This window comes from Nomascus leucogenys, chromosome 11, assembly GCF_006542625.1.
Source record: "Nomascus leucogenys isolate Asia chromosome 11, Asia_NLE_v1, whole genome shotgun sequence".
Classification (NCBI taxonomy): domain Eukaryota; kingdom Metazoa; phylum Chordata; class Mammalia; order Primates; family Hylobatidae; genus Nomascus; species Nomascus leucogenys.
The window spans coordinates 27600576-27625634 of NC_044391.1; the positions used below are offsets into that span (position 1 = coordinate 27600576).

A 25059-nucleotide genomic window follows, 5' to 3' on the forward strand; every position below is an offset into this window, starting at 1 on the left:
ACTGCTGAAAGAAATCATAGATGACACAAATAGAAACACATCCCATGCTCATAGATGGGTAGAATCAATATTGTGAAAATGGTCATACTGCCGAAAGCAATCTACAAGTTCAATGCAATTCCCAACAAAATACCATCATCATTCCTCATCGAACTAGAAAAAACGTTCCTAAAATTCATATGGAACCAAAAGAGAGCCTGCATAGCCAAAGCAAGACTAAGCAAGAAGAACAAATCTGCAGGCATCACATTACCCAACTTCAAACTATACTACAAGGCTATAGTTACCAAAAAAGCAAGGTACTGGTATAAAAATAGGCACATAGACCAATGGAACAGACTACAGAACCCAGAAACAAAGCCAAATACTTATAGACAACGGACCTTTTTTTTTTTTGAGACAGGGTCTCACTCTGTCACCAAGGCTGGAGTGCAGTGGTGCCATCTCAGCTCACTGCAAGCTCCACCTCCCGGATTCATGCCATTTTCTTGCCTCAGCCACCCGAGTAGCTGGGACTACAAGCGCCTGCCACCACGCCCGGCTAATTTTTTGTATTTTTAGTAGAGACGGGGTTTCACTGTGTTAGCCAGGATGGTCTCGATCTCCTGACCTCGTGATCCGCCCGCCTCGGCCTGCCAAAGTGCTGGGATTACAGGCGTGAGCCACCGCACCTGGCTGACAACTGACCTTTTAACAAGCAAACAAAAACATAAAGTGGGGAAAGGACACTGTATTCAACAAATGGTGTTGGGGTAATTGGCAAGCCACATGTAGAAGAAGGAAGCTGGATCCTCATCTCTCACCTTATACAAAAATCAGCTCAAAATCGATCAAAGACTTAAATCTAAGACCCAAAACCATAAAAATTCTGAAAGATAACATCAGAAAAACAATTCTAGTTACTGACTTAGGCAAAGACTTCATGATCAAGAACCCAAAAGCAAATGCAACAAAAACAAATAGATGGTACCTAATTAACTAAAAGGCTTCTGCACAGTAAAAGAAATAATCAGCAAACAGACAACCCACAGAGTGGGAGAGTATCTTTGCCAGCTATGTATCTGATAAAAGACTCATATCCAGAATCTATAAGGAATTCAAAAAAATCAGCAAGAAAAAAACAACCCCATCAAAAAGTGGGCAAAGGACATGAATAGACAATTCTGAAAAGAAGATATACAAATGGCCAACAAACATGAAAAAATGCTCAACATCACTAATGATCAGGGAAACGCAAATCGAAACTGCAGTGCAAAACCACCTTGCTTCTGCAAGAATGGCCATAGATGTTGGCATGGATGTAGTAAAAAGGGAGCACTTTTACATTGCTGTTGGGACTGTGAACTAGTACAACCCCTGTGGAAAACAGTATGGAGAGTCCTTAAAGAACTAAAAGTAGAACTACCACTTGATCCAGCAATCCTACTACTGAGTATCTACCCAGAGGAACAGAAGTCATCATCCAAAAAAGACACTTGCTCATGCATGTTTATAGCAGCACAATCTGCAATTGCAAAAATATAGAACCAGCCCAAATGCCCTTCAATCAATGAGTGGATAAAGAAACTCTGGTTTCTTGTTGAATACAGTGTCCTTTCCCCACTTTATGTTTTTGTTTGCTTGTTAAAGGTCAGTTGTCAGCCAGGTGCAGTGGCTCACGCCTGTATATATATATATATACACACACACACCATGGTATTATATTATATATATATGTAAATTACATCAGTTTTCTCCAAAGACTTTCTCTCTCCACGCATCTGTGACATATTTCTTTCTCTTGATATATGTCATTGTCGAGGAATCCTTGTTTTGACACTTCTTTTGTAAATCAGTTGCTTTTTCTCCTTGCCATTGCCCCACCTGCTTAGACTCTGTATCTCTCAGTTAAAGGATTGCAACAGTCTTCTAACTGCATTTCCTTTATTTTTTTTTCTACCTCCAATTAATAGGACATAACATATATAATATTCCATGGAATATATAGTATTCCATGGAATACTACTCAGCCATAAAAAGGAACAAAATAATGGCATTCGCAGCAACTTGGATGGAGTTGGTGATCATTATCTAAGTGAAGTAACTCAGGAATGGAAAACCAAACATCATATGTTCTTACTTATAAGTGAGAGCTAACCTATGAGGATGCAAAGGCATAAGAATGATATAATGGACTTTGGGTACTTGAGCGAGAGGGGTGGGAGGAAGGTGAGGGATAAAAGACTACACATTGCGTACAGTGTACACTGCTCGGGTGATGGGTGCACCAAATCTCAGAAATCACCACTAAAGAACTTTTCTGTGCAACCAAACACCATTTGTTCCCCCAAAACTATTGAAATAAACAACAACAACAAAACAGAATAGATACTGTAAATTCATTCTAATTTGAGGAGGACAGAGAGAAGGGAGATAATGTCCCTTGTCAATTTTTTTTGCATTTGTTTATATATTTACTGACTTTTGCTTTCTGTAGGTCAAATGGCAATGGCATTATGAAGTTGGCATCTTTGTCTGAATTATTTAGATTTTTTTCCTTCAAGTTTAAGAGTGCTATGTACTGTGAAAGTACAGTGCTATGAAAAAGTGAGTTAGTAATAGTGTGGCTGCCAGTTGCCTTTGATTAAAATGTGACTTTATATCCTGGGGGCACAGGTTGTACTCTGAGGACAGTGGGAAAGCTTTGGAAGATGGTGGGCTGTGGGAGACACCTGAGTGAAGCCATGTTTTAAAAACATCAATTTGAATATGTTATGTCCTATTAATTGGAGGTAGAAAGAAAAACTAAAGAAAGGAAATGCAATTAGAAGACTTGCAATCCTTCAACTGAGAGATACACAGTCTATGCAGGTGGGGCAATGGCAAGGAGAAGAAGCAACTGATTTACAAAAGAAGTGTCAAAACAAGGATTCCTCGACAATGACATATATCAAGAGAAGGAAAGATGTCACAGATGCGTGGAGAGAGAAAAGTCTTTGGAGAAAACTGATGAGTTTAGCTTGGAACAAAGACTCTGAAAGGATGACAGGACACCCAATTTGGACTTACCCCGTGGTTATATAGAGAGCAAGACTCTTAACTGTGGAGAGGTCAGAGGTGTGTGTATGAGGCTTCGAACAGCTTTTTGAGAAGCTATGCTGGCGGTTTTCCAGATAAGGGTCCAGGGAGGCCTTTGAAGTGGTTAGAATGGGCTTGGCCAGGCGGGGGCAGCAGAGCACCAGTAATTGCTGGGGACAGCTGGCCGGGACAAGAGCGCTGACAGGGAGTCATGTTTGGATTGAGCCTTTGGAAGTATTCACATTTGTGGGCTGGAAGAACTACAGCCAGTTAAGGAGACAGAGGGAGTGGGGTCCTGAAGGTGGGATCGCCCGGGCAGCACAAATGTGTGGAAGGCAAAGATGCAAAGTCTTCTAGGAAGTCAGGAGGTGGTAGGAGTGTGAACAGAAGCAAATGACTTTGAAGAAAGAGATTTCAGAGGAATAGTGAGGCCAACACCAGGTTAAAAGGGGTCAAATGGGCTGGGCACGGTGGCTCAACGCCTGTAATCCCAACACTGGGAGGCCGAGGCGGGCGTATCACTTGAGGTCAAGAGTTCGGGACCAGCCTGGCCAATATGGTGAAACCCCGTCTCTACTAAAAATACAAAAATTAGCCTGCAATCCCAGCTACTTGGGAGCCTGAGGCAGGAGAATCGCTTGAACCTGGGGAGGTGGAGGTTGCAGTGAGCCGATATCACACAACTGCGCTCCAGCCGTGGCGACAAAGCCAGACTCTGTCTCAAAAAAAAAAGAGGAGGCGGGGGATTAAATGAGGAATGGGTGTGGAGATGGAGAAAGTGGGAATAGGAATGTATATTTTCAAGTCAGTCAATAAAAAAAGCAGAGTAACAGGATGATCGCTTAAAGGGGAGGCAGAATAGAGAGATTTTCTTTTAACCTGAAGTATTCTCGTGAGTGTTTGTGAGCTCAATGAAATAATATCATGAAGAAAATAATTGAAAATGCCTGTGAGAGAAAGAACAAGGGGTTATGAAGACACTCCTCAGAGGAGTTGGGATATAATCAAGAGTTCTGGTGGAATGTGTCGGTTGAAGGAGAGTAGGAAGGAAGAAGATATAGATGATGGAGATTTTATAGATCTTTATTAAGAGTGCCAACATTGTACAGTGAGCCCTTCATATCCGTGCATTCTGCATCAAAGATTTAACCAACTCAGGATCAAAAATATTCAGAAAAACAATTGCATCTGTACTGACATATACAGACTTTTCTTTGTCATTATTCCCTAAACAATACAGTAAAACAACTATTTATGTTGTATTAGGTATTATAAGTAATCTAGAGATTATTTAAGGTATACGGGAGGATGTGTATAGGTTATATGCAAATAACTATGCCATTTTTTATCATAGACTTGAGCATCTGCAGATTTTGATACCTGGGGAGCAGAGGAGAAGCACTGGAACCAATTCCCCATGTATATCAAGAGATGATTGTATAAGTAAGCTGTATTCCAAATGTTCATTAGTTATCTGGAAAAGTTAAATCATTTTCCTAGAGAAACGTGGTATTGTAGATGTGGCATGTGGAAAGATTCTGGGGTGTGCTCTTCAGATGGTGACATTATAATCACCTCCCCCTACTTTATAAATGCGGATATAACTCAAAGTTATGTTTTTACTGTTTGCACTTTACATTCTCCTCCTCAGAGAGAAGTTTACTTTTATGGTTTAAAATATTGTTAACTATATAACAACATTTTTCCCCATTGTTGCAAGGATTCTTTAATACAGAAAAGGCTGAACATTTAATAATTAGTTGTTAACACAGTGCCTTAATATCTTGTGTACTTTCCCAGAACTCAAATGTCTCCAAGATGGGAATTTAGATCACTGGTTCTGAATCCTGGCTGCACGTTAGAATCACCTTGCCCGGAGCTTCTAAGCAATATCAGTGTCTCAGCCCACCTTTGGAGGTTTGAATTGAGGCCTCATTCAAGCAGTTTAGAATGAGGCCTAAAAACCAGTATTTTTTTTTTTTTTTTTTTACCAGTTTCACAGGTGAATGTAATATACAGCAGATGTTGAGAGCCACTGACTTAGACGATTAAAGGAACTGCACTGACACTATTAGGTAAATTTTCAATGCATCATTTAGGGTAGGCTGCCTCATTCAAACTCAGTGTGATTAAAATAAAATGCATTTCCACAAGCAGTTTTCTCTCTGGACTTTCTGTCAATTGTACGTCGACAAAGGAAAACATGAAAACCTCTTAGATTCAGCCTTTTTTTCCATTTCCTGATATCCGGTCAGTCCTTAAATCCAATGCCCTTCATAGTGTCATGCCCATGCTCCCAGAGTCTGCCTGCCTCTATGTTATGAACTCGTGGAAATCCCTTGCTGTCTTCTTTGGCTCAAGTGCAGACAGTTGAGTTAATCATGTTCTTCAGGCATGTTGTCATCGTGGATTCATGCAAGGCCCTTTGTTTAAATGAAGGTATTTATTCATTCAATAGTCTATTTTGCACATGGCTGCCAGATTGTTTTTAAAAGACTGCTTTAGACAATTCTTTTGACTCACATCTCCCAGTAACTCCTCATTTCCTGCTCTGTAAATGGTGAACTACTTTGTGTGCCTTTTAAGCCTTTGTATAATTGGTATTGAAACTCCAGGGATTCAGTCTATGTCCTGCTGCTCACCACACAGGAAGCCAATCACTGAGACAGAGTATTGCCAGGGAAGAAGGCTTTATTCAGGTGCTATAGCTGAGGAGATCAGAGATCAGTCTCAAATCCATCTCCATTCATCTCCCTGACCAACTAAAATTGAAAGTTTATATACCAGGAAAGAAAAGTAACTATGTGTGGGAAAACAGGAATTAGGGAGGGGTAAGGAAGAGGAATTGGTCAACAGGAAGCAGGTGGTCAGTTAGGCAATAATAACGGCTAAGGGATCTGGCATCTCATTGTCCAAATGCAGTGATTTAGTAAGTTTCAGTTCCTTGATACTATGTGGAAGGCCTGATGTTTGGTTTCCTGAGAAAGTAACTCAGATAAGAAAAATGTAACTTTCTTCAGTCTTAAGAATCTCCCAGACATTTTTTTCTTGCCATTATCCCTTAAACAATATAGGGAAGAACTAAAAAAGTCTTGGGAGGGTCAACTTCTATGTTTATTCAAAAGAAACCATAAACATCAGTTTTGTGGGACAATTGGACCAGTTTCATAATCGACACCCATTCAACTTAGGATGTCACTTAATTTTTCTGGCCCATTTTACCACCTGTAAAATTATACATTAATAAATATATAAAGATATGTAATTATAGAATACTATATATTATACATATATAATTCTTTTTAGATCCAAACAAATGTTCCTATTTTTTAAAGGACTATTTTCTACTCTGCCTGCAATAGACTATTCATTATTCTAATCAGTTTGGTTTCTTCACTGTTCTAACAACACAAGCTCAGTGTTGCTTTTCATGTTGTTTTTCTCTTTTGAAAAACCCTCAGGTCTTTTCTTAACCTGTCTATATGATATCATTATTCAAGGCACAGCTTAGATTCCACTCATCTATAATGTCTTCCTAGATGAGTGCCTGAGTATATGATCACACAATTTGAAATATAATCCATTTTGTTTTGTGTTGTTCCCAGCCCTTAAGTACCTCTTTTTAATATTTTCTAAATACTCTGTTTTCATGTTCCTTTCTTTGTTCTAACATTTATTATAAGGATGCTTTAGAATTTTTGAGTGGTTGTACTTTTGTGTTGTTTTAATTTTTGTGGCTACAGAGTAAGTATTACGATTTTCTAATTTTGTGCATTGTGGTCAGAGAATAAGATCTATAAAATTCTTGGTTTTAAAAAATTCATTTAATTTTTTCTTTGCAATATCATCTAATTTTTGATAGATTTTTATGGAAACTTGAAAGTAATATGAATTCTTTGTTTTCAACAGTTTTTAAGCCAGTAATGTAAAATATCTTTTTACATGTAAAAGAGATATAACTTATTGTTCAAAACTGGGAACTACATTCATATTCTTACCAGTAAGTATTTTAGCATGCTTGCTTCTAGAGTTTCTATTTTTAAAAAATGACTAAAATCCATATATATTATATATATTTGTATCCTGCTGTTGGTTATTAACAATAATTTGATGTGTTTTGTCATTAAAATATCATACTTAACATCATTTTTAAAAGCATATTTAATATTCTATTATATGGCTATATCATAATTTAATTAATTCCTTGGTGTTGGACATTTATATTTCATTCTTTTTTTTACAACTGTAAATAATATATCATTCTTCAAATGTTAAAATAATAGACTGGAAACACACCCCAAACTCCCATTCCTACTAATCTTTAGAAATGAGATAATGTATATTTTAAAAAGCTGTAACTGGATTGGAAAAGATGGGGAATTTAATATTAATAGTTTAATAGTAATATGAATTCTGTTTTAAAGTTTTTAAACAAGTTATGTAAAATATCTTTTTATATGTAAAAGATAATGTGTTGTTCAAAATTGGGAACTACATTCATAATCTTACCAGAAATAACAGTACTGTAAGTATTGAAACTTCAGAAACTGTGAAGATTCCCTGAGTGATGGAGAGTAGCTCTCATTGAAAAAGAAAGCTCAGCCCAAAAGGTGAGTACATGAGTACTGCTAGAAGCAGGTAAGAGTGATTCCCAGAATGTACCACATCTGGATGAGTTAAACACTATGAGCAGGGAGGGTCTTAGCAGCGAACAGGGTGATTAGTCAGGGTACCACAGTAGGAGCAGCCTGGTGGCTGCCTCCAGGTGAAGGCAATGGGTATGGGAGATTGGGTCAGAGAGATGAGAATGTGCCCTTAAGTGGATAACAAGGGCACACAAGAGGGTAGGAATTTCCACAAGCGTAAGACTAAGATACCCATTAAGATACTCAGACTGGCAACATATTCTGGTGGCACATTGTCTCTACTCCCTTACTCTTACTGAAAATTGATAGACATACAATCCTTGGTAGCCTGTCTTGTCTTTCCTTTGAGAGAAGAGACACACTAATTGGGCATCTGAAATACAAAAGTAAGTACCTAGTCAGAATTGTTCATATTTGTGGAAAGTCAATACCAGGAAATACAATGAACTCAACAAATGTAAGTATTTATACCTCAGGAAACAGTTAACAGAGCAAGCAGAACAGGATGAGAACAGAGGATAGTGTATCACTACCTAAGAATAGGGAAACTAAATTTGAACAATAATCTGAACCTACAATTGGAATAGACATCAATATAGGACATTGCAGAGGACAGGCAGGGAGGGAAATAAAATCATGCTAATGTTCCTGTCTTATTTGGAGGAGCATATAGGAACTGATTAACCTTAGATATTGTTTGAACAATATATTATGGATACATGAAAATGCAAGGGTGATGACTAGAACAACAGAAATGGAATTTAAAAGGCTGGGCGTGGTGGCCCACACCTGTAATCCCAGCACTCTGGGAGGCCGAGGCGGGTGGATCACAAGGTCAGGAGATCGAGACCATCCTGGCTAACATGCTGAAACCCCGTCTCTACTAAAAATACAAAAAAATTAGCCGGGGGTGGTGGCGGACACCTGTCGTCCCAGCTACTTGGGAGGCTGAGGTAGGAGAATGGCATGAACCCGGGAGGTGGAGTTTGCAGTGAGCCAAGGTCGCGCCACTGCGCTGCAGCCCGGGTGACAGAGCGAGACTCTGTCTCACAAAAAAAAAAGAAAAAAAAAAAGAAATAGAATTAAAAAGTTTCCAACTGGTAGTTCAATAAAAGGCAATACAGTCAAAAAAAAGCTGGAAATTGTGGTTAGTAGAAAACACAAAATATGACAGTGGGGAGTAGTTCAAACAGACCATGAAACACAATAATAGGCTAAATTGATCAACTGAGAGACTGCATAAAACCCAGTTATAATAAAGAGGAGAAGAACAAAATGACATGTGATGGTTGAACATAAAAAGACACTTGAAGCAAATGTTAACAAAACAAAAGCAATTATAACTATATTAATATCAGATAAAAAAGAATTTTTTGTTTGTTTGAGATTGAGTCTCGCTCTGTCATCCAGGCTAGAGTGTAGTGGTGTGATCTTGGCTCACTGTAACCTCCATCTCCTGGGTTCAAGTGATTCCCCTGCCTCACCCTCCTGAGTAGTTGGAATTACAGGTGTGTGCCACCATGCCCGGCTAATTTTTTGTATTTTTAGTAGAGATGGGGTTTCACCATGTTAGCCAGGCTGGTCTCAAACTCCCGACCTCGTGATCCTCCCCCCTTGGCCTCCCAAAGTGCTGGGATTACAGGCGTGAGCCACCATGCCTGGCCAGATAAAATACAATTTATGACAAAAATACTGAAAGGAACTTGAACTATTTCATGTTATTGAAAGGTATAAGAAAGTATAACAATCATAAGTCTTAATGTGTCTAACAACATAGTTCCCAAAACCACAAACCAAAAACAAATACATTCACGTGGAGAAACTGACAAATCCACAATCATACTGGGTGAATCCAAAGCTCTACTTACGGAAATGGAAAGACTGAGGAGGCCAAAAAAAAGAGAAAGTATAGAAAATTTGAATAATATAATCAACTGAACCAGATAATGCAGTTTTTAGTTTATTCTTTTTGCACAGCTAAGGAACTACAGTTGACCCTTGAACAACATGAGTTTGAACTGCATGGGTCCACTTATATGTGGATTTAAAAAAAAATACATTGAAAATTTTTTTGGAGATTTGTGACAGTTTGACAAAACTCACAAACTGCATAGCCTAAAAATATAAAAAAATTAAGAAAATGTGAGGTATGTCATAAATTCATAAAATACAATGCAGATACTAGTTTATTTTTATCATGTTACCATAAAATATACCCAAATCTATTATAAACAGCTAAAATTTATCAAAACTTACACATACAAACAGACTGTATATGGGGTCATTCCCAGTAGAGAGAAATGTAAACAAACATAAAGGTGTGGTATTAAATCATAACTGCATAAAATTAATGGTGGTTCATACTGTTCTACTGTAATAATTTCATAGCCACCTCCTGTTGCTATTTTGGTGAGCTCAGGTTTGCAAGTATCTGCTTAAAACACTGTGTGATGTTAGGTCCAGGGGCAGTGGCTCACGCCTGTAATCCCAGCACTTTGGGAGGCCGAGGCAGGCAGATCACACAGTCAGGAGATCAAGACCTTCCTGGATAACACAGTGAAACCCCATCTCTACTAAAAATACAAAAATTAGCTGGGTGTGGTGGCACACGCCTGTAGTCCCAGCTACTGGGGAGGCTGAGGCAAGAGAATCGCTTGAACCTGGGAGGCGGAGGTTGCAGTGAGCCGAGATGGCGCCATTGTACTCCAGCCTGGGCGACAAAGGGAGACTCCATCTCAAAAAACAAAAACAAAAAACAATAAAGCACTGTGTGATGCTAATAATCTCTGTGTGAACAGTTCGTCTCTCCAGTAAACTGCATATCCCAGTAAAAAGAGATCTGTCGCAGTTCTTGCATTATTTTTTATTGCATCCAGTGCGATACAGTAAACCTTGAATAACACCAAGGGACCTATTCGAAGTGCCACTAGCAATACTGGAAGTGCTCCCAAGAAGCAGAAAAAAGTCATGACATTAAAAGAAAAAGTTAAATTGCTTGATATATACCATAGATTGAGGTCTGCACTTATGGTTGCCAGCCATTTCTGACATACAATTCATCTTGGAAACAGATGACATAAACTTATGGCATTGATAAATATAGTACAGTACTGTAAATATGTTTTCTCTTCCTTATGATTTTCTTAACATTTTCTTTTCTGTATCTTACTTTATCATAAGAACACAGTATATAATACACATACAATATGTGTTAATCAACTGTTTACATAATTATAAGGCTTCTGATCAACAGTGGGTGAATCCAAAGCTCTACTTACTGAAATGGAAAGATCGAGGAGGCAAAAAAAAGAGAAAGTATAGAAAATTTGAATAATATAATCAACTGAACAAGATAATGCAGTTTTTAGTTTATCCTTTTTGCACAGTAGTTATGTTTTTGGGGAGTCAGAAGTTATGTATGAATTTTTAACTGGCATCCCTAACCCTTGCATTCTTTAAGGGTCAGCTGTGTGTGCATTTTTTTCCCTTTTTACACAAAATTTTTCCTACTTTGTCAGATGTTTTTCTATCAACTAAGATGCTGGCTTTTGTGTTGCAGAATTCATTGATTTCTATTTTTTTATTATTATTATTATTATTTTGGAGACGGAGTCTCCCTCTGTCGCCCAGGATGGAGTGCAGTGGCGCGCTCTTGGCTCACTGAAAGCTCCGCCTCCCGGGTTCACGCTATTCTCCTGCCTCAGCCTCCCAAGTAGCTGGGACTACAGGTGCCTGCCACCACACCCAGCTAATTTTTTGTATTTTTAGTAAAAACGGGGTTTCACTGTGTTAGCCAGGATGGTCTCAAACTCCTGACCTCATGATCCGCCTGCCTCGGCCTCCCAAAGTGTTGGGATTACAGGCATGAGCCACCACGCCTGGCTATTATTTTAAAATCAGGAATGGGTATTGAATTTGTCAAATGTTTTTCAGCTTATGAACAATGGTCAGTTTTTTCCTCCTTAGATCTTATAGTATATCATTAATACTTTAAATTATAAAATATAACATTTTATTTGGACTTTCAGTTGATTTTCTGTTCTCAGTAATCAACAATTACAAACATTTAAAAACATTCCTTATGGTTTGATTTTTCTCTCCAGATACAAACGCATTAAGTTTCTCTTTGATTTTTTTTTTTTTTTTTGAGACAGAATCTCGCTCTGTCACCCAAGCTGGAGTGCAGTGGCGCAATCTCAGCTCACTGCAAGCTCTGCCTCCTGGGTTCACACCATTCTCCTGCCTCAGCCTCCCGTCTCTTTGATATTTTTTATGTAACATGTTTCAGAGATTCAGAAAAATGCTAAAGACTATTATGTTTTCTAAATTGACTTTCAGAGAATGGACTTTCCATGAAGGTATTTGCTTTTCTCATTCCTTGAACAGTATGTTTAAGCTTGAAATTTTGGTTTTAAGACTATCTGCTGTCTTACCATTGCATTTCAATAATTAGACATATCAGATACCATTTAAAAACGTTAAATAATTCTTTCCTTTTTATAGTTTTCATTGTCACACAATGATGTACCTAACTTTGAGACTCCAAGGTAAGGTGGGAAATGAAAGACAATTTCTGGTGTTGTTTTGGGGGACTATGGGTAGTCACAATGGCTAGACCAGGTTTGTACATCTCTCTAGGCCTCTAAGCATGTGAGAGCTGTTTGGGTTAAAGATGTATCTTGTCCCAGACTTTTCATTGTTCTCGGTAATTTAGAACTTGAAATTTGAGTAACTATAATTTGAAAACTGAGCACTTGTGCAACTGAATTCAAGACTGCAAAAATGCTGTTTTCTTATCTAATGATGTAAAGCAGTTTCCAAATCTTTCGTCATCAGTTTCTCCCCCTCCCCCCTCCTTTCTCACTTCCATTTGAGAGAAAAATCCTTTAGCATTATTTGCAGGCAAGACTTATTTTCAACATTTTAGTAAAGACTAGAGTATAATACAAAGTAACTATTCAGTACACTCCATACAGGTGTTTCTTCTCCTTTAATTTATTTTTCCTCATTTACCAATTCTCTCCATCTCTTTTGACCTCGAAATTCTCTATCTGCTTGTCAAAAATTGTCCCTAGCTGCCTCCTTCCATTTCTAGTTGTATGTGAGGTAGTCCACAGAAGCAGTACACTGAATAGTGTAGTTGCTGTGTTGATCATCCCTACGGCTATAGGTGGTTATTATATTTTGTGTGCCCTGAAAGGCTTAGGCGATGTGTTCCATATACAATTTTAAGGCATTTACCCCACGTTTTTTTAAACAAAAAAATTTTAAAGCAATTATTTAAGAGTGGATATATGTTCTCTTTCACTTTACAAAAAATTTTGGAGGGAATCTGAGAGAAGTCATGGTTAGAGATTAGTAAAGTTGGAAAGTACTGCAAATTACCTAACCCAGCTCATTTACAAGTGAGAAAATCTGGGCACAGAGCAGTTAAATCACTTGCAGAGTAATATATAAGAAAAAGAAACACATGAAGCAAGGATAAAGGAAAGGTCTGCACGAAGTGTAGTGATCTAGATTGGTGGCCAGAAATATAACTGTGATTTTATTTTCAGTTCATGGCTATTTTTACCACAAGAGGAACACTGATCAGCCTAAATTGTTCATGGAAACAGAGAAAGTTTTGTCCTCAAAACGTAGCTCACTGTCCAGCTTGTTGTAAAAAAAATAAAATAAAGGTTAACTGTCATTATTCTCACTGTTATTGCTTGATTCCACTTCTCAAGGCCTAACCACACCACTATGTCTTGGCTTCTCTTTTACCCATCATCTGCCATTTTTGAGCATTGATTCTCCAATGCTTTGTGGACCCTTTCTACTCTCTTTAGGCTCAATTAATTCCTTTATTTTTTAATTAATTCATTGGCAGAATGTTTTCTCACATTTTTATAAGAGTGTTGGCTCTTGAAAGAGGTATTTATTACACATGTTCTTTAACTACAAAGGAAACCAGAAAAAAAACAAACGGGGACAAGAAATTAATTTTCAATTTTACAGGGATATTAACAGATGAAGTATGGTTAGAAAAAAATTTCCAGAAGCAAAATAACCACGCTGCCATTCAATCCTTGCCATTAAAACAGTTTGTCAAAATACCAAATTAAATCCATTTTTAAAAAGTTCCGTGTTTTTTAAAACACATATTTTCCCTAAATTTAAGCAAAAGGAGAAGCTCTATTAAAGGCAATAAATACTGAAGTGCTTACTATTTGTATGGCACTGTGGTGGGCCCTGAAAAGGATACTAAAATGAGTAAGTACCTGCCTTCAGTAGCTGAGTGTGTCTTGTTTTTCTTTCAAAAAGTTTTTGCACAGAAAGAAGTCTGGGGTCTGTGAGACAATCACACAAATTTCAACATTTCTGCCTCTTCTTCACCAGCAGGAATATGAGGCATCTGACACTGTTAGTGAGTTTCACACATTAATTCAACAGATATTTATTGAGTGCTTATTACAGACCTAATGCAGGTCACTAACAAATCACAAAATCCCTGCCCCCATAGAATTTGTACTCTAGTTGGGAGATAATAAATGGAGAATAAGCACATGAGTAAATTATGCAAGTAATATAGAGAGAAACAAAGCAGAGGAGGAGCATAAGAAATTCTTGGTTTGGTGAGGCTGCAACTTCAAGCAGGGTTTCAAATAGGGTTGCCAAGGAGGGTCTCATTAGAAGGGCACCTGAAATAATGAGCTGAGTGAAATAAAAGTGTTAGCCAAGAACATAAAGTTGGCAAAGCATTCCACGTAGACGGGACAGCAAGTGCCAAGGCCTCAGTTGGGAATGTACCTGGCTTTTTAAAAGATGAACTAAGAGCTAGGAGGCCAGTGTGGCTGCAACTGGCTAACTAGGAAGAAAGCAGTAGGAGAAAATTTAAACCTTTAAGGGCTAGAGACTGGGCTTTACTCTGATGAAAATCCCTGGAGGCTTTTGTTGAGCAGAGGAGTGAAATGATCTGATTTACAGTTTAGATTGTTAAAAGAAAACCTTTAAACAAGTTAAATCTAATAGAGTTTATTTGCACGAGTGCCCGTGCACACACACACACGATTTATGAGGCAGCAGCACTTAACAGGGAGAGGTTCAGAGAGCTCTACCCAGCACTGTGGGCAGGCAGTATTTATAGACAGAAAAAGGAAGTGCCCCACAGAAACAGCTTGATTGCTTATAGTTGGGCTAGCCTTATTTGAGCAGGACATTATGAAGTATTTGCCTTATATGCACATAGTCTGATCAGTTGGCAGCCTGTGATTGGCTGAAGCTCAGCTACTTGTCACAAGAATATACTCTCAGTTGCAGTTTATTTACATACTAAGTTAGGTTGCAGTTCCCTACATAGCAACTCAGAGTAGGGAGGAAATTTTAGGCCAAATTTAATTTAATTTAAATTATGTTGGAGCATGACCAAAGTTGGTCATGGCCAGAAGCTGAACACAGATATGGAAGCTAACACAATATCCAGTGGAGAGAGATTGTGGTAGAGTACATGGGGCGAAATGGTTGATTTCTGCATGTTTGTTGGTGACGCCATCAGGATTTGCTGAAGAACCAAACGTGTGACAGGAAAGGACAACACAAGGAGCTGCCAGCTTTGGAAACCAGTTCTACTCTCAGTATTACCTTAGCAAAAGATAGAGCTTTAAATTTCTAGATTCCTCGTTCTTATTATCCCAGACTATTTAACCAGAATCTCCAGGGTCGTGGCCCTGGAAACAATACGTTTAAAACGCCTCCCAAGGATCCTTCTGCAGCCAACTCGACTTCGGCTAAGGAGTAGGCCAGCTCTGGGCTCACTTGGGTTGTTTACACGGAAGAACCCATGCCCAGAGTATAAATTGGGAGAACAGCGCTGTGCAAAGAGCGTGGGTTGGTGAGCTACTGGATGGTGAGATTAATCTCACTCTGATCCCTAAAGTAGGGTGCAGTTTAATACTCTAAATGCCTCAAGTGGGTGGGGAACCATGGAAGGATTCCTGGAGGAGCCCGATTTTAACGAAGCTTTTCTCAGGCCTTTGGTAGGAGGACAGAAACGAAGTCGAATGAAAAAGACAGTGGAGTGGGACTGAGAAGTGACAACGGCCAACAATAGACCTCTCTCTTTCAAGGCCTGTGTCCTTAAGACGCAGGCCAGAAGAAGCCACGACAAAGCGCAGGCGCGACTCCACGAGGGCCACGCCCCTCCTAGAGAAGGACCGACCCGTTTTCCGCCCGCAGCGGAGCTGGGGTTTCCGGAAGGACCTGATTCTGGAAGGGACCAAACCGGATAGAGGTCGCGCGCCCTCTTTCGTCTGCCTTCCGGTTCACTAATACGCAAGTTCGCAGAAGGGCGGGAACGCGCCGTCCCTCTGGCAGGCGCAGTTGGCGGTCGGCGCTATGGCGGGGCGGAACGTTTCTCGAGTCCGGGCGTTGTACAAGCGCGTTTTGCAGCTGCACCGTGTTCTGCCCCCGGACCTCAAATCCCTGGGCGACCAGTACGTGAAAGACGAATTTAGGAGACATAAGACCGTTGGTTCTGACGAGGCCCAGCGTTTCTTGCAGGAGTGGGAGGCAAGTGATGCCCCCTTTTCTTTGCCCAAGACCTTTCGGGTTCCTCGGTGTCCCGGTTTCTCGTTCCAGTCCCCCATGCGGGCTTAAACAGAGCAGCAGCCTGTTCTGTTTGAATTAGCGTAATGCTGTTCAGATAACACTGATGACACTTTCCAAAGTTTCTTCCACGGGTTTCTCACTGGAGCAGATCCTATTACTTCAGCGTCCCCAATTCAGTTCAACTTTTGAGCTCCTGAAGCTGCCAGGTTCTCGAAGGATGAGGGTAGGAGGTCACAAAAATGAGCAAGTCGTCAAGTGCTCAAAGACGTCAGGAGCTTTTTGTCCTTTTAAGTGCCTTTGCACCTAGTAAACGCCCATTAGTAAATTAATGGTTCTCTTAGTTTTCAAATTTAAAGGCTTATTTCTGTAATTTATTATTTCTTTAATCTCAGCGCTTTTGGTTGGGTTTAAATAATTTTCTCACTTGGCTGATACAGAAATCAGATAACATAAAAAAGATTACAAAAGGCTGGAAATTACAAATCGTGAAGGAGAAAAATGCTGGTGGCAGTTAAGTCAGGCGAAAGTTGTTTCCTGCGGTCTCAAGTCATTGTTACATCGCCCTGCACCATTGCGCTAAATATTAAACAGACACATGTATTAGCAATAAGTCGTTTGACTTTTTTTTTTTTTTTTGAGTAAAGGAAAAAAGATATTTAGAGTATTTCGTGGGGCTCGGGGCCCTGCAGGATTGCCCCTAGTTTTCATTTGCAAATATAAAGAAATCAATGGAATTAGAGATTGGAATGACAGCTCAGATATTTGAAAGCATGAGTTGGAGCTGATATGAAAATAGAGGTAAGCGATTCTTCGGCCTAAAAAGTTGAAGGGGAGATGACTGAAGTCTGCTTTTTAAAAAAAAATCAAAAGAATGGTTAGGGTGAACACAAACTTTGCACAGACTTCCAGAATTCTTATTTGTATAATTATTGAAGCTTTTAAGAGCGACATTTAGAACAATCGGGCAATTTAGAACTTTCTTGAAAATCATGGTGTATTTGATGTAATTCGCTTGCCTGAAGCAGGGAAGTTGAAGCTTTTCAGATACAGAGCACTTTATTTTAATAAGGTAATTTGGTTTTGGAGCCTGAAGAACTGGATTCAGATTCAGCCTCTTGACATTTTAAGTGTCAGATCACATAATTTTTCTAGTCTTATTTTCTCATCTATAAAATAATAAGTGTTTATGCATCTCAAAATTTACGTATGTAAATGTATTTACAAGCACTTCTGTATTGCTAATTGTTATGAAGCTATAAGATACTGTATTAAAGTATTTTACATCCTTTATGGTAGGTCATTTTGTGGCCGTACAGGAAGGAGAGTAGCTCTCTGTTGGGAGGAAATAAGGTTATTTTGAGAAGTCTTAAAATGTAAGCACTGGGAAGCCTCTTTGGGAAAAAGTAGGAAAGAGTAGCAACTCAGAAAAAATTGATAATAGGTTGTAGGAGAGAGAGAGGGTATAAAAAAGAACTGCATAAATAAAAAATGTGTTAGTTGACCTAGTAGGCTTGGTAACTGGAATTGAGGTTTTTAAAACTTGGAATAATTTTAGACATACAGAAGAGTTAGTACAGAGTTCCCTACACCCTGTTTCCCCCCCTGTGTTAGCATCTTACATAATTAGGGTACAGTGATCAAAAACAAGAAATTAACATTGCTACAATACTGTTAACTACAGGCTTTATTTACAATTTGCCAGCCCTTTCACTAATGTCCTTATTCTGTTCCAGGATCCAGTGGGAATTCTACAATGCATTTAGTCATTCTTTTTCCTTAATCTCCATTCTGTGACAGTTGCTCTGTCGTCCTATCTTTCATTACCTTGATACTTTTTTGAAAAGTACTAGTCTGTTACTTTGTGGAATGTCTCTCAATTTGAGTTTGTCTGATGTTTTCTCATGGTTAAATTGATGTTATGCATTACTGAGAATACCACATGGGCGAAGTGTTCTTCTCAACACTTAATGTCAGAGGTCACATGATACTAACATGACTTCTTACTGGTGATGATAACTGTGATCACTTGGTTAAAGTAATAATCCGACTGGTGTCTCTACTGTAAACTTACTATTTTCTCTTTTGAAATTAATACATATTTGGGGGTAGGTACTCTCAGGCTTTCAGATGATTACTAATCTTAGCATTCATTGATGGATTTTGCCATTGTGTTCCAATGGTGGTTCTTTTGTTTTCCCTCATTCCTTCTGAATTTATTAGTTGACACGTGTCTGTACAGAACAGTTTTCCTGTCTTCCCCGACCATTGTTGATCTACTGGAATTAATGAATTGGCGGCTGGGTAAAGATAAATTTAAACGTAGTGATCTCTTTGGATAACATAGTTATCACAGTTACAAGGCAGCTTAATCTAAGCCTGGGAGTTAGACGTGGTAGGTTGGATCCTACCAGGAAAGATACTTGAAGAACTGGTCTTTTTCAAAGAGTAGGGCTAGAGAAGATGCTAATGATTGGAGGAGAGAAAAACCTGGCTAGACAAGTTTTATCACCAGAGAGTAATATATTTAAGACTTCCAAGTCTTTTTTACCCCCACATGTTCTTCAAAACATCTAATTTATGATTATGTTATACTAGATACTGCTAGACATGACATGGATTTTTATGCCTTTATTTTTCAGTTAGTGCGCATTACAAACTTGGCACCTGTTCTTTGAATATTACTTAATGGTTACGTTTACATCAAACTAAGATTAACTGTTGTGGACTTCTAACTTAATATGTTATGTAGAGTCTGGTTTACACAATCCCAATCCCTCACACACATCTAAACTTAATTATGGACTTGAATGGATTCTGAATTTGTTTTACATCAGTGGGCAACGTTGGGTATAGTTGCCACTGGAGAAAAGAAAGGGATCAAGAACACTAGAGGCCCCGTATTTCGAAGAGAGTTCTCTAATTCCCTTCATTTGTGATCCTGGAAAACTGGCAATATAATAGTAGAGAGAATTCAGCTGGGGGAAGTTTTTGTTCAAGGACCAATTGGGGCAACGTGGAAGGAAAGTATTTTAAGTATAGAAATGTAAAAGCATGTTTACAGAGTAAATGGTGAATTTATATAATTTCTCACCATAAGAGAAAAAATACAAGTTCAGGAAGAGTTTTTGGGAATCTATTAAGGGAGAATGTATGATAACTGGTTTGTAAAATGTGCATTGTAATCTCAACTCTTAGGAGGTAACTATTAGAAGTGAAATTGAGACTCCATAGATCAGGGGTCTGACTATGGCATTTTAAAAGTTCTGACTGTGCTCATTTTTGAGGAATAGTTGATTTAAGTAAGGATTTCTATTTTTCTCTCTGTGCCTACCACTTATTTTCTAGGAAATCAGAATAAGCATTGAAGATTAAATAGATAAAACATGTTGGTGAGAGAATATGAGACAAAGAGCACAGAAGAGTGTGCTCTCAGGAGCTACCTGAAGAGACTTCATGTGTTTTTCTTTTTCTGTCCGATTTATTTTTCTCAGTTGTCTCTTGCCTAGTTCCTGTTTTTCTTAAGTACCTGTTTTGTTCTGTGTCTGTTGGGGAATGTTTTTTAAGTGTTTTGTTTCTAGAAAAAGGCAGAAACATTTTTCAGATAGTTTTGATCATTTACTATTTCCAGACAATGTGCTAGGCATTTAAGACACAAAAATGAATAATAAATGTATTTTACTTTCACAGTGTTCAAAGTTTAGTAGAAAAGGATAGACAATTGTAATAGTATGAAAGAGTGTCTATTAAATGCTGTGGGATCAAGGAGTAATGGAGGAAGTTGAAAGCTACACAAGATGGTTAAGTCTTGGGTAGGTCAAATTTACCATGTCAAAAAGAGAACCTTCTAGAAAGAGGGAATAACATATGCAGAGGCATCGAGGTAAGAAACAGTATGACTTTTTTTTTGAGATGGAGTCTTCGCTCTATTGCCCAGGCTCCAGCCTGTGCAGTGCAGTGGCGCAATCTCGGCTTACTGCAAACTCCGCCTCCCAGGTTCACGCCATTCTCCTGCCTCAGCCTCCTGAGTAGCTGGGACTACAGGCGCCCACCACCGCGCCCGGCTAATTTTTTGTATTTTTAGCAGGGACGGGGTTTCACTGTGTTAGCCAGGATGATACTGATCTCCTGACCTTATGATCCGCCCGCCTGGGCCTCCCAAAGTGCTGGGATTACAGGCCGGAGCCACTGCGCCCGGCCGAAGCAGTATGACTTTTTTCCAGGAACTGCAGTGTTGTGTTTGGAATTTAGTGTTTTACACGGAAGATGAGGAAGAAATAAAGCTAAAGAGGTGGCAGGAGACAGGATATTCTGCTAAGGGTTTTAAGTTTTTATTTTGAATCATTGAAAGCTTTTTAAATGGTGGAAATGACTTAAATTACATTCTAGAAAGATCATGTTAGCAGCAATATAGAGGAATAATTGAAGTAAAAGCCAGATTGAAAGTAGGGAGAACTGTTAGTAGATGGATGTAGTAATCCCCGTCTCAAATAGGTATATCCCTAAACCATGACAGAGGCCTTAAAAATGGAGGATATAGATTTATGAGGTTTTTCTTTTTTCTTTTAAAGTAGAGTGGAACTTGACTTGTTGACTAATACAGTATTAGTGAAGGAGAAGAAAACAGAATGGATGACTCCCAGGTTTGGAGCATGATACCAGTAACCAGAATAGTCATATAGGAGGAACAGATTGGGAATGAGTTCAGTTTGGTGTGCTTTGTGCTAAAAATTCTCATGGAACAGTTAAGTGAAGATGTTCAGAGAGATATGTGTTGGTCTGATACCCAGGAGGCAGAATGTGGCTGGAGATAGAGATTTGGAAGTTATTACTTGTAGTTGGTAGGCCAAAGATGTGGGTGGAAGTGCCCCTTTTGGGTATAAGTTGGTCAAAGATAAAACATTAACATTTAGGAGTTAATGAAAGTAGTCGTATAGTGCTGGAATTTTTCTTTTCTTTTTTTTTCCATCTGTATTTAGTTGTTCCTAGCTACTGCTGCAAAGGAAGTACTTTTTTACTTTTTTAAATTTTATTTTAAGTTCTGGGATACATGTGCTGAATGTGCAGGTTCGTTACATAGGTATACATGTACCGTAGTGGTTTGCTACACCTATCAACCCATCATGTAGGTTTTAAGCCCTGCATGCATTTGGTATTTGTCCTAATGCTCTACCTCTTCTTTCCCTCCACCCCCTGAAATGCCCAGGTATGTGATGTTCCCTTCCCTGTGTCCATGTGTTCTCATTGTTCAGTTCCCACTTATGAGTGATAACATGAGGTTTTTGGTTTTCTGTTCCTGTATTAGTTTGCTGAGGATGATGGTTTCCAGCTTCATCCATGTCCCAGCAAAGGACATAAACTCATTCTTTTTTATGGCTGCATAGTATTCCATGATGTATATGTTCCACATTTTCTCTATCCAGCCTATCGTTGATGGATATTTGGGTTGGTTCCAAGTCTTTGCTATTGTAAATAGTGCTGCAGTAAACATATGTGTGCATGTGTCTTTATAGTAGAATGATTTATAATCCTTTGGGTATATACCCAGTAGTGGGATTGCTGGGTGAAATGGTATTTCTGGTTCCAGATCCTTGAGCAATTGCCACACTGTCTTCCACAATGGTTGAAGTAATTTACACTCCCACCAACAGTGTAAAAATGTTCCTATTTCTCCACATCCTCTCCAGCATCTGTAGTTTGTGACATTTTAATGATTGCCATTCTAACTGGTGTGAGATGGTATCTCATTGTGGTTTTGATTTACATTTCTCTAATGACCAGTGATGACGAGCTTTTTTTCATGTTTGTTGACCGCAGAAATGTCTTGTTTTATGAAGGGTGTGTTCATATCCTTCCCCCACTTTTTGATGGGTTTTTTTTTTCCTTGTAAATTTGTTTAAGTTCCTTGTAGATTCTGGATACTAGCCCTTTGTCAGATGGATAGATTGCAAAAATTTTCTCCCATTCTGTAGGTTGCCTGTTCACTCTGACGATAGTTTCTTTTGCTGAGCAGAAGCTTTTTAATTTAATTAGATCCCATTTGTCAATTTTGGCTTTTGTTGCCATTGCTTTTGGTATTTTAGTCATGAAGTCTTTGCCCATGCTTGTGTCCTGAATGGTATTGTCCAGGTTTTCTTCTAGGGTTTTTATGGTTTTAGGTTTTACGTTTAAGTCTTTAATCCATCTTGAGTTGGTTGTAAAGTGTAAGGAAGGGGTCTAGTTTCTGTTTTTTGCATATGGCTAGCCAGTTTTACCAGCACCATTTATTAAATAGGGAATCCTTTCCCCATTGCTTGTTTTTGTCAGGTTTGTCAAAGATGAGATGGTTGTAGATGTGTGGTGTTATTTCTGAGGCCTCTGTTTTGTTCCATTCATCTATATGTCTGTTTTGGTGCCAGTATCATGCTCTTTTGGTAACTGTAGCCTTGTAGTATAGTTTGAAGTCAGGTAGCATGATGCCTTCAGCCTTGTTCTTTTTGCTTAGGATTGTCTTGGCTATGTGAGCTCTTTTTTGGTTCCATATGAAATTTAAAGTAATTTTTTTTCTAGTTCTGTGAAGAAAGTCAATCATAGCTTGATGGGAATAGCACTGAATGTATAAATTACTTTGAGCAGTATGGCCATTTTAGCAATATTGATTCTTCCCATCCATTAGCATGGAAGGTTTTTCCATTTGTTTGTGTCCTCTCTTACTTCTTTGAGCAGTGGTTTGTAGTTCTTCTTGAAGAGGTCCTTTGTATCTCTTGTAAGTTGTATTCCTAGGTATTTTATTTTCTTTGTAGCAATTGTGAATGGGAGTTCACTCATGACTTGGCTCTCTGCTTGTCTATTATTGGTGTATAGGAATGCTTGTGATTTTTGCACATTGATTTCATATCCTGAGACTTTGCTAAAGTTGTTTATCAGCTTAAGGAGTTTTTGGGCTGAGATGATGGAGTTTTCTAAATACACAATCATGTCATCTGCAAACAGACAATTTGACTTCCTCTCTTCTTATTTGAATATGCTTTATTTCTTTCTCGTGCCTGATTGCTCTGGCCAGAACTTCCAATACTACGTTGAATAGGAGTGGTGAGAGAGGTCATCATTGTCTAGTGCTGGTTTTGAAAGGGAATGCTTTATTATTTTTATTGTGTCTATTTGATTCTTCTCTCTTTTCTTCTTTATTAGTCTGGCCAGCATTCTATTTTGTTAATCTTTTCAAAAAAACAGCTCCGATTCATTGATTTTTTTAAAGGGTTTTTCATGTCTCTGTCTCCTTCAGTTCTGGTCTGATCTTAGTTATTTCTTGTCTTCTGCTAGCTTTTGAATTTGTTTGCTCTTGCTTTTCTAGTTCTTTTAATTGTGATGGTAGAGTGTCAATTTTAGGTCTTTCCCACTTTCTGATTGGGCATTTTAGTGCTATAAATTTCCCTCTAAACACTGCTTTAGCTGTGTCCCAGAGATTCTGGTACATTGTCTCTTTGTTCTCGTTGGTTTCAAAGAAACCACTTTCAGGAACCTCAATCAATCCTAGGCTTGGTGTTTTCACATAGTCCCATATTTCTTGGAGTCTTTGTTCATTCCTTTTCATTCTTTTTTCTCTAATAATTGTCTCCACGCCTTATTTCAGTAAGTTGATCTTCAATCTCTGATATCCTTTCTTCCTCTTTATCGATTGGGCTCTTGATACTTGTGTATGCTTCATGAAGTTTTCGTGCTCTGTTTTTCATCTCCATCAGGTCATTTATGTTCTTCTCTAAACTGGTTATTCTAGTTAGCAGTTCCTGTAACCTTTTGTCAGAGTTCTTAGCTTCCTTGCATTGGGTTAGAACATGCTCGTTTAGCTCAGAGGAGTTTGTTATTACCTACCTTCTGAAGCCTACTTCTGTCAATTCATCAAACTCATTCTCCATCCAGTTTTGTGTCCTTGCTGGAGAGGAGTTGCAATCATTTGGAGGAGAAGCAGCATTCTGGTTTTTGGAATTGTCAGCATTTTTGTGCTGGTGTTTCCTCATCTTCATGGATTTACTTTGGATGGGGTTTTGTGTGAGGGTCTTTTTTGTTGATGTTCATGTTGCTGCTGTTTGTTTGTTTTTCTTCTAACAGGCCCCTCTTCTGCAGGTCTGCTGCAGTTTGCTGGAGGTCTACTCCAGACCCTGTTTGCCTGGGTATCACCAGCAGAGGCTGCAGAACAGCGAAGATTGCTGCCTGCTCTTTCCTCTGGAAGCTTCGTCCCAGAGGGGCACCGGCCTGATGCCAGCCAGAGCTCTCCTGTATGAGGTGTCTGTCAACCCCTGTTGGGAGGTCTCTTCCAGTCAGGAGGCATGGGGGTCAGGGACCCAGCTGAGGAAGCAGTCTGTCCCTTAGTGGAGTTCAAGCACCGTCCTGGGAAAGCCCTCCTTGTCAGCATCCACTGCTCTCTTCAGAGCCGGCAGGCAGGAACATTTAAGTCTACTGAAGTTGCGCCCACAGCTGCCCCTTCCCCCAGGTGCTCTGGCCCAGGGAGATGGGAATTTTATCTGTAAGCCCCTGACTGGGGCTGCTGCCTTTGTTTCAGAGATGCCCTGCCCAGTGAGGAGGAATCTGGAGAGGCAGTCTGGCCACAGCCGCTTTGCTGCATTATGTTGAGTTCCTCCCAGTCCTTAGTACTGTCAGAAGAAAACAGCCTACTCAAGCCTCAGTAATGGCAGCTGCCCCTCCCCCCACCAAGCTCTGTCATCCCTTGTCGACATCAGACTTGTGCTGGCAGCAAGAATTTAAAGGCCAGTGGTTCTTAGCTTGCTGGCCTTCA

The 25059-nt window shown here is 39.1% G+C and overlaps 1 protein-coding gene across 1 annotated transcript in view; it reads left to right on the forward strand.

Moving 5' to 3' along the window:
• Window positions 1-14945: 14945 nt before the first annotated feature.
• Window positions 14946-25059, forward strand: part of SDHAF3 (succinate dehydrogenase complex assembly factor 3) — a 77245-nt gene continuing 67131 nt past the window's right edge. Inside the window, exon 1 of the mRNA XM_003252533.4 lies at window positions 14946-16250. Coding sequence (XP_003252581.1) covers window positions 16077-16250 — 174 coding nt within the window. The 5' untranslated portion in view covers window positions 14946-16076. The remainder of the gene's footprint in view (window positions 16251-25059) is intronic.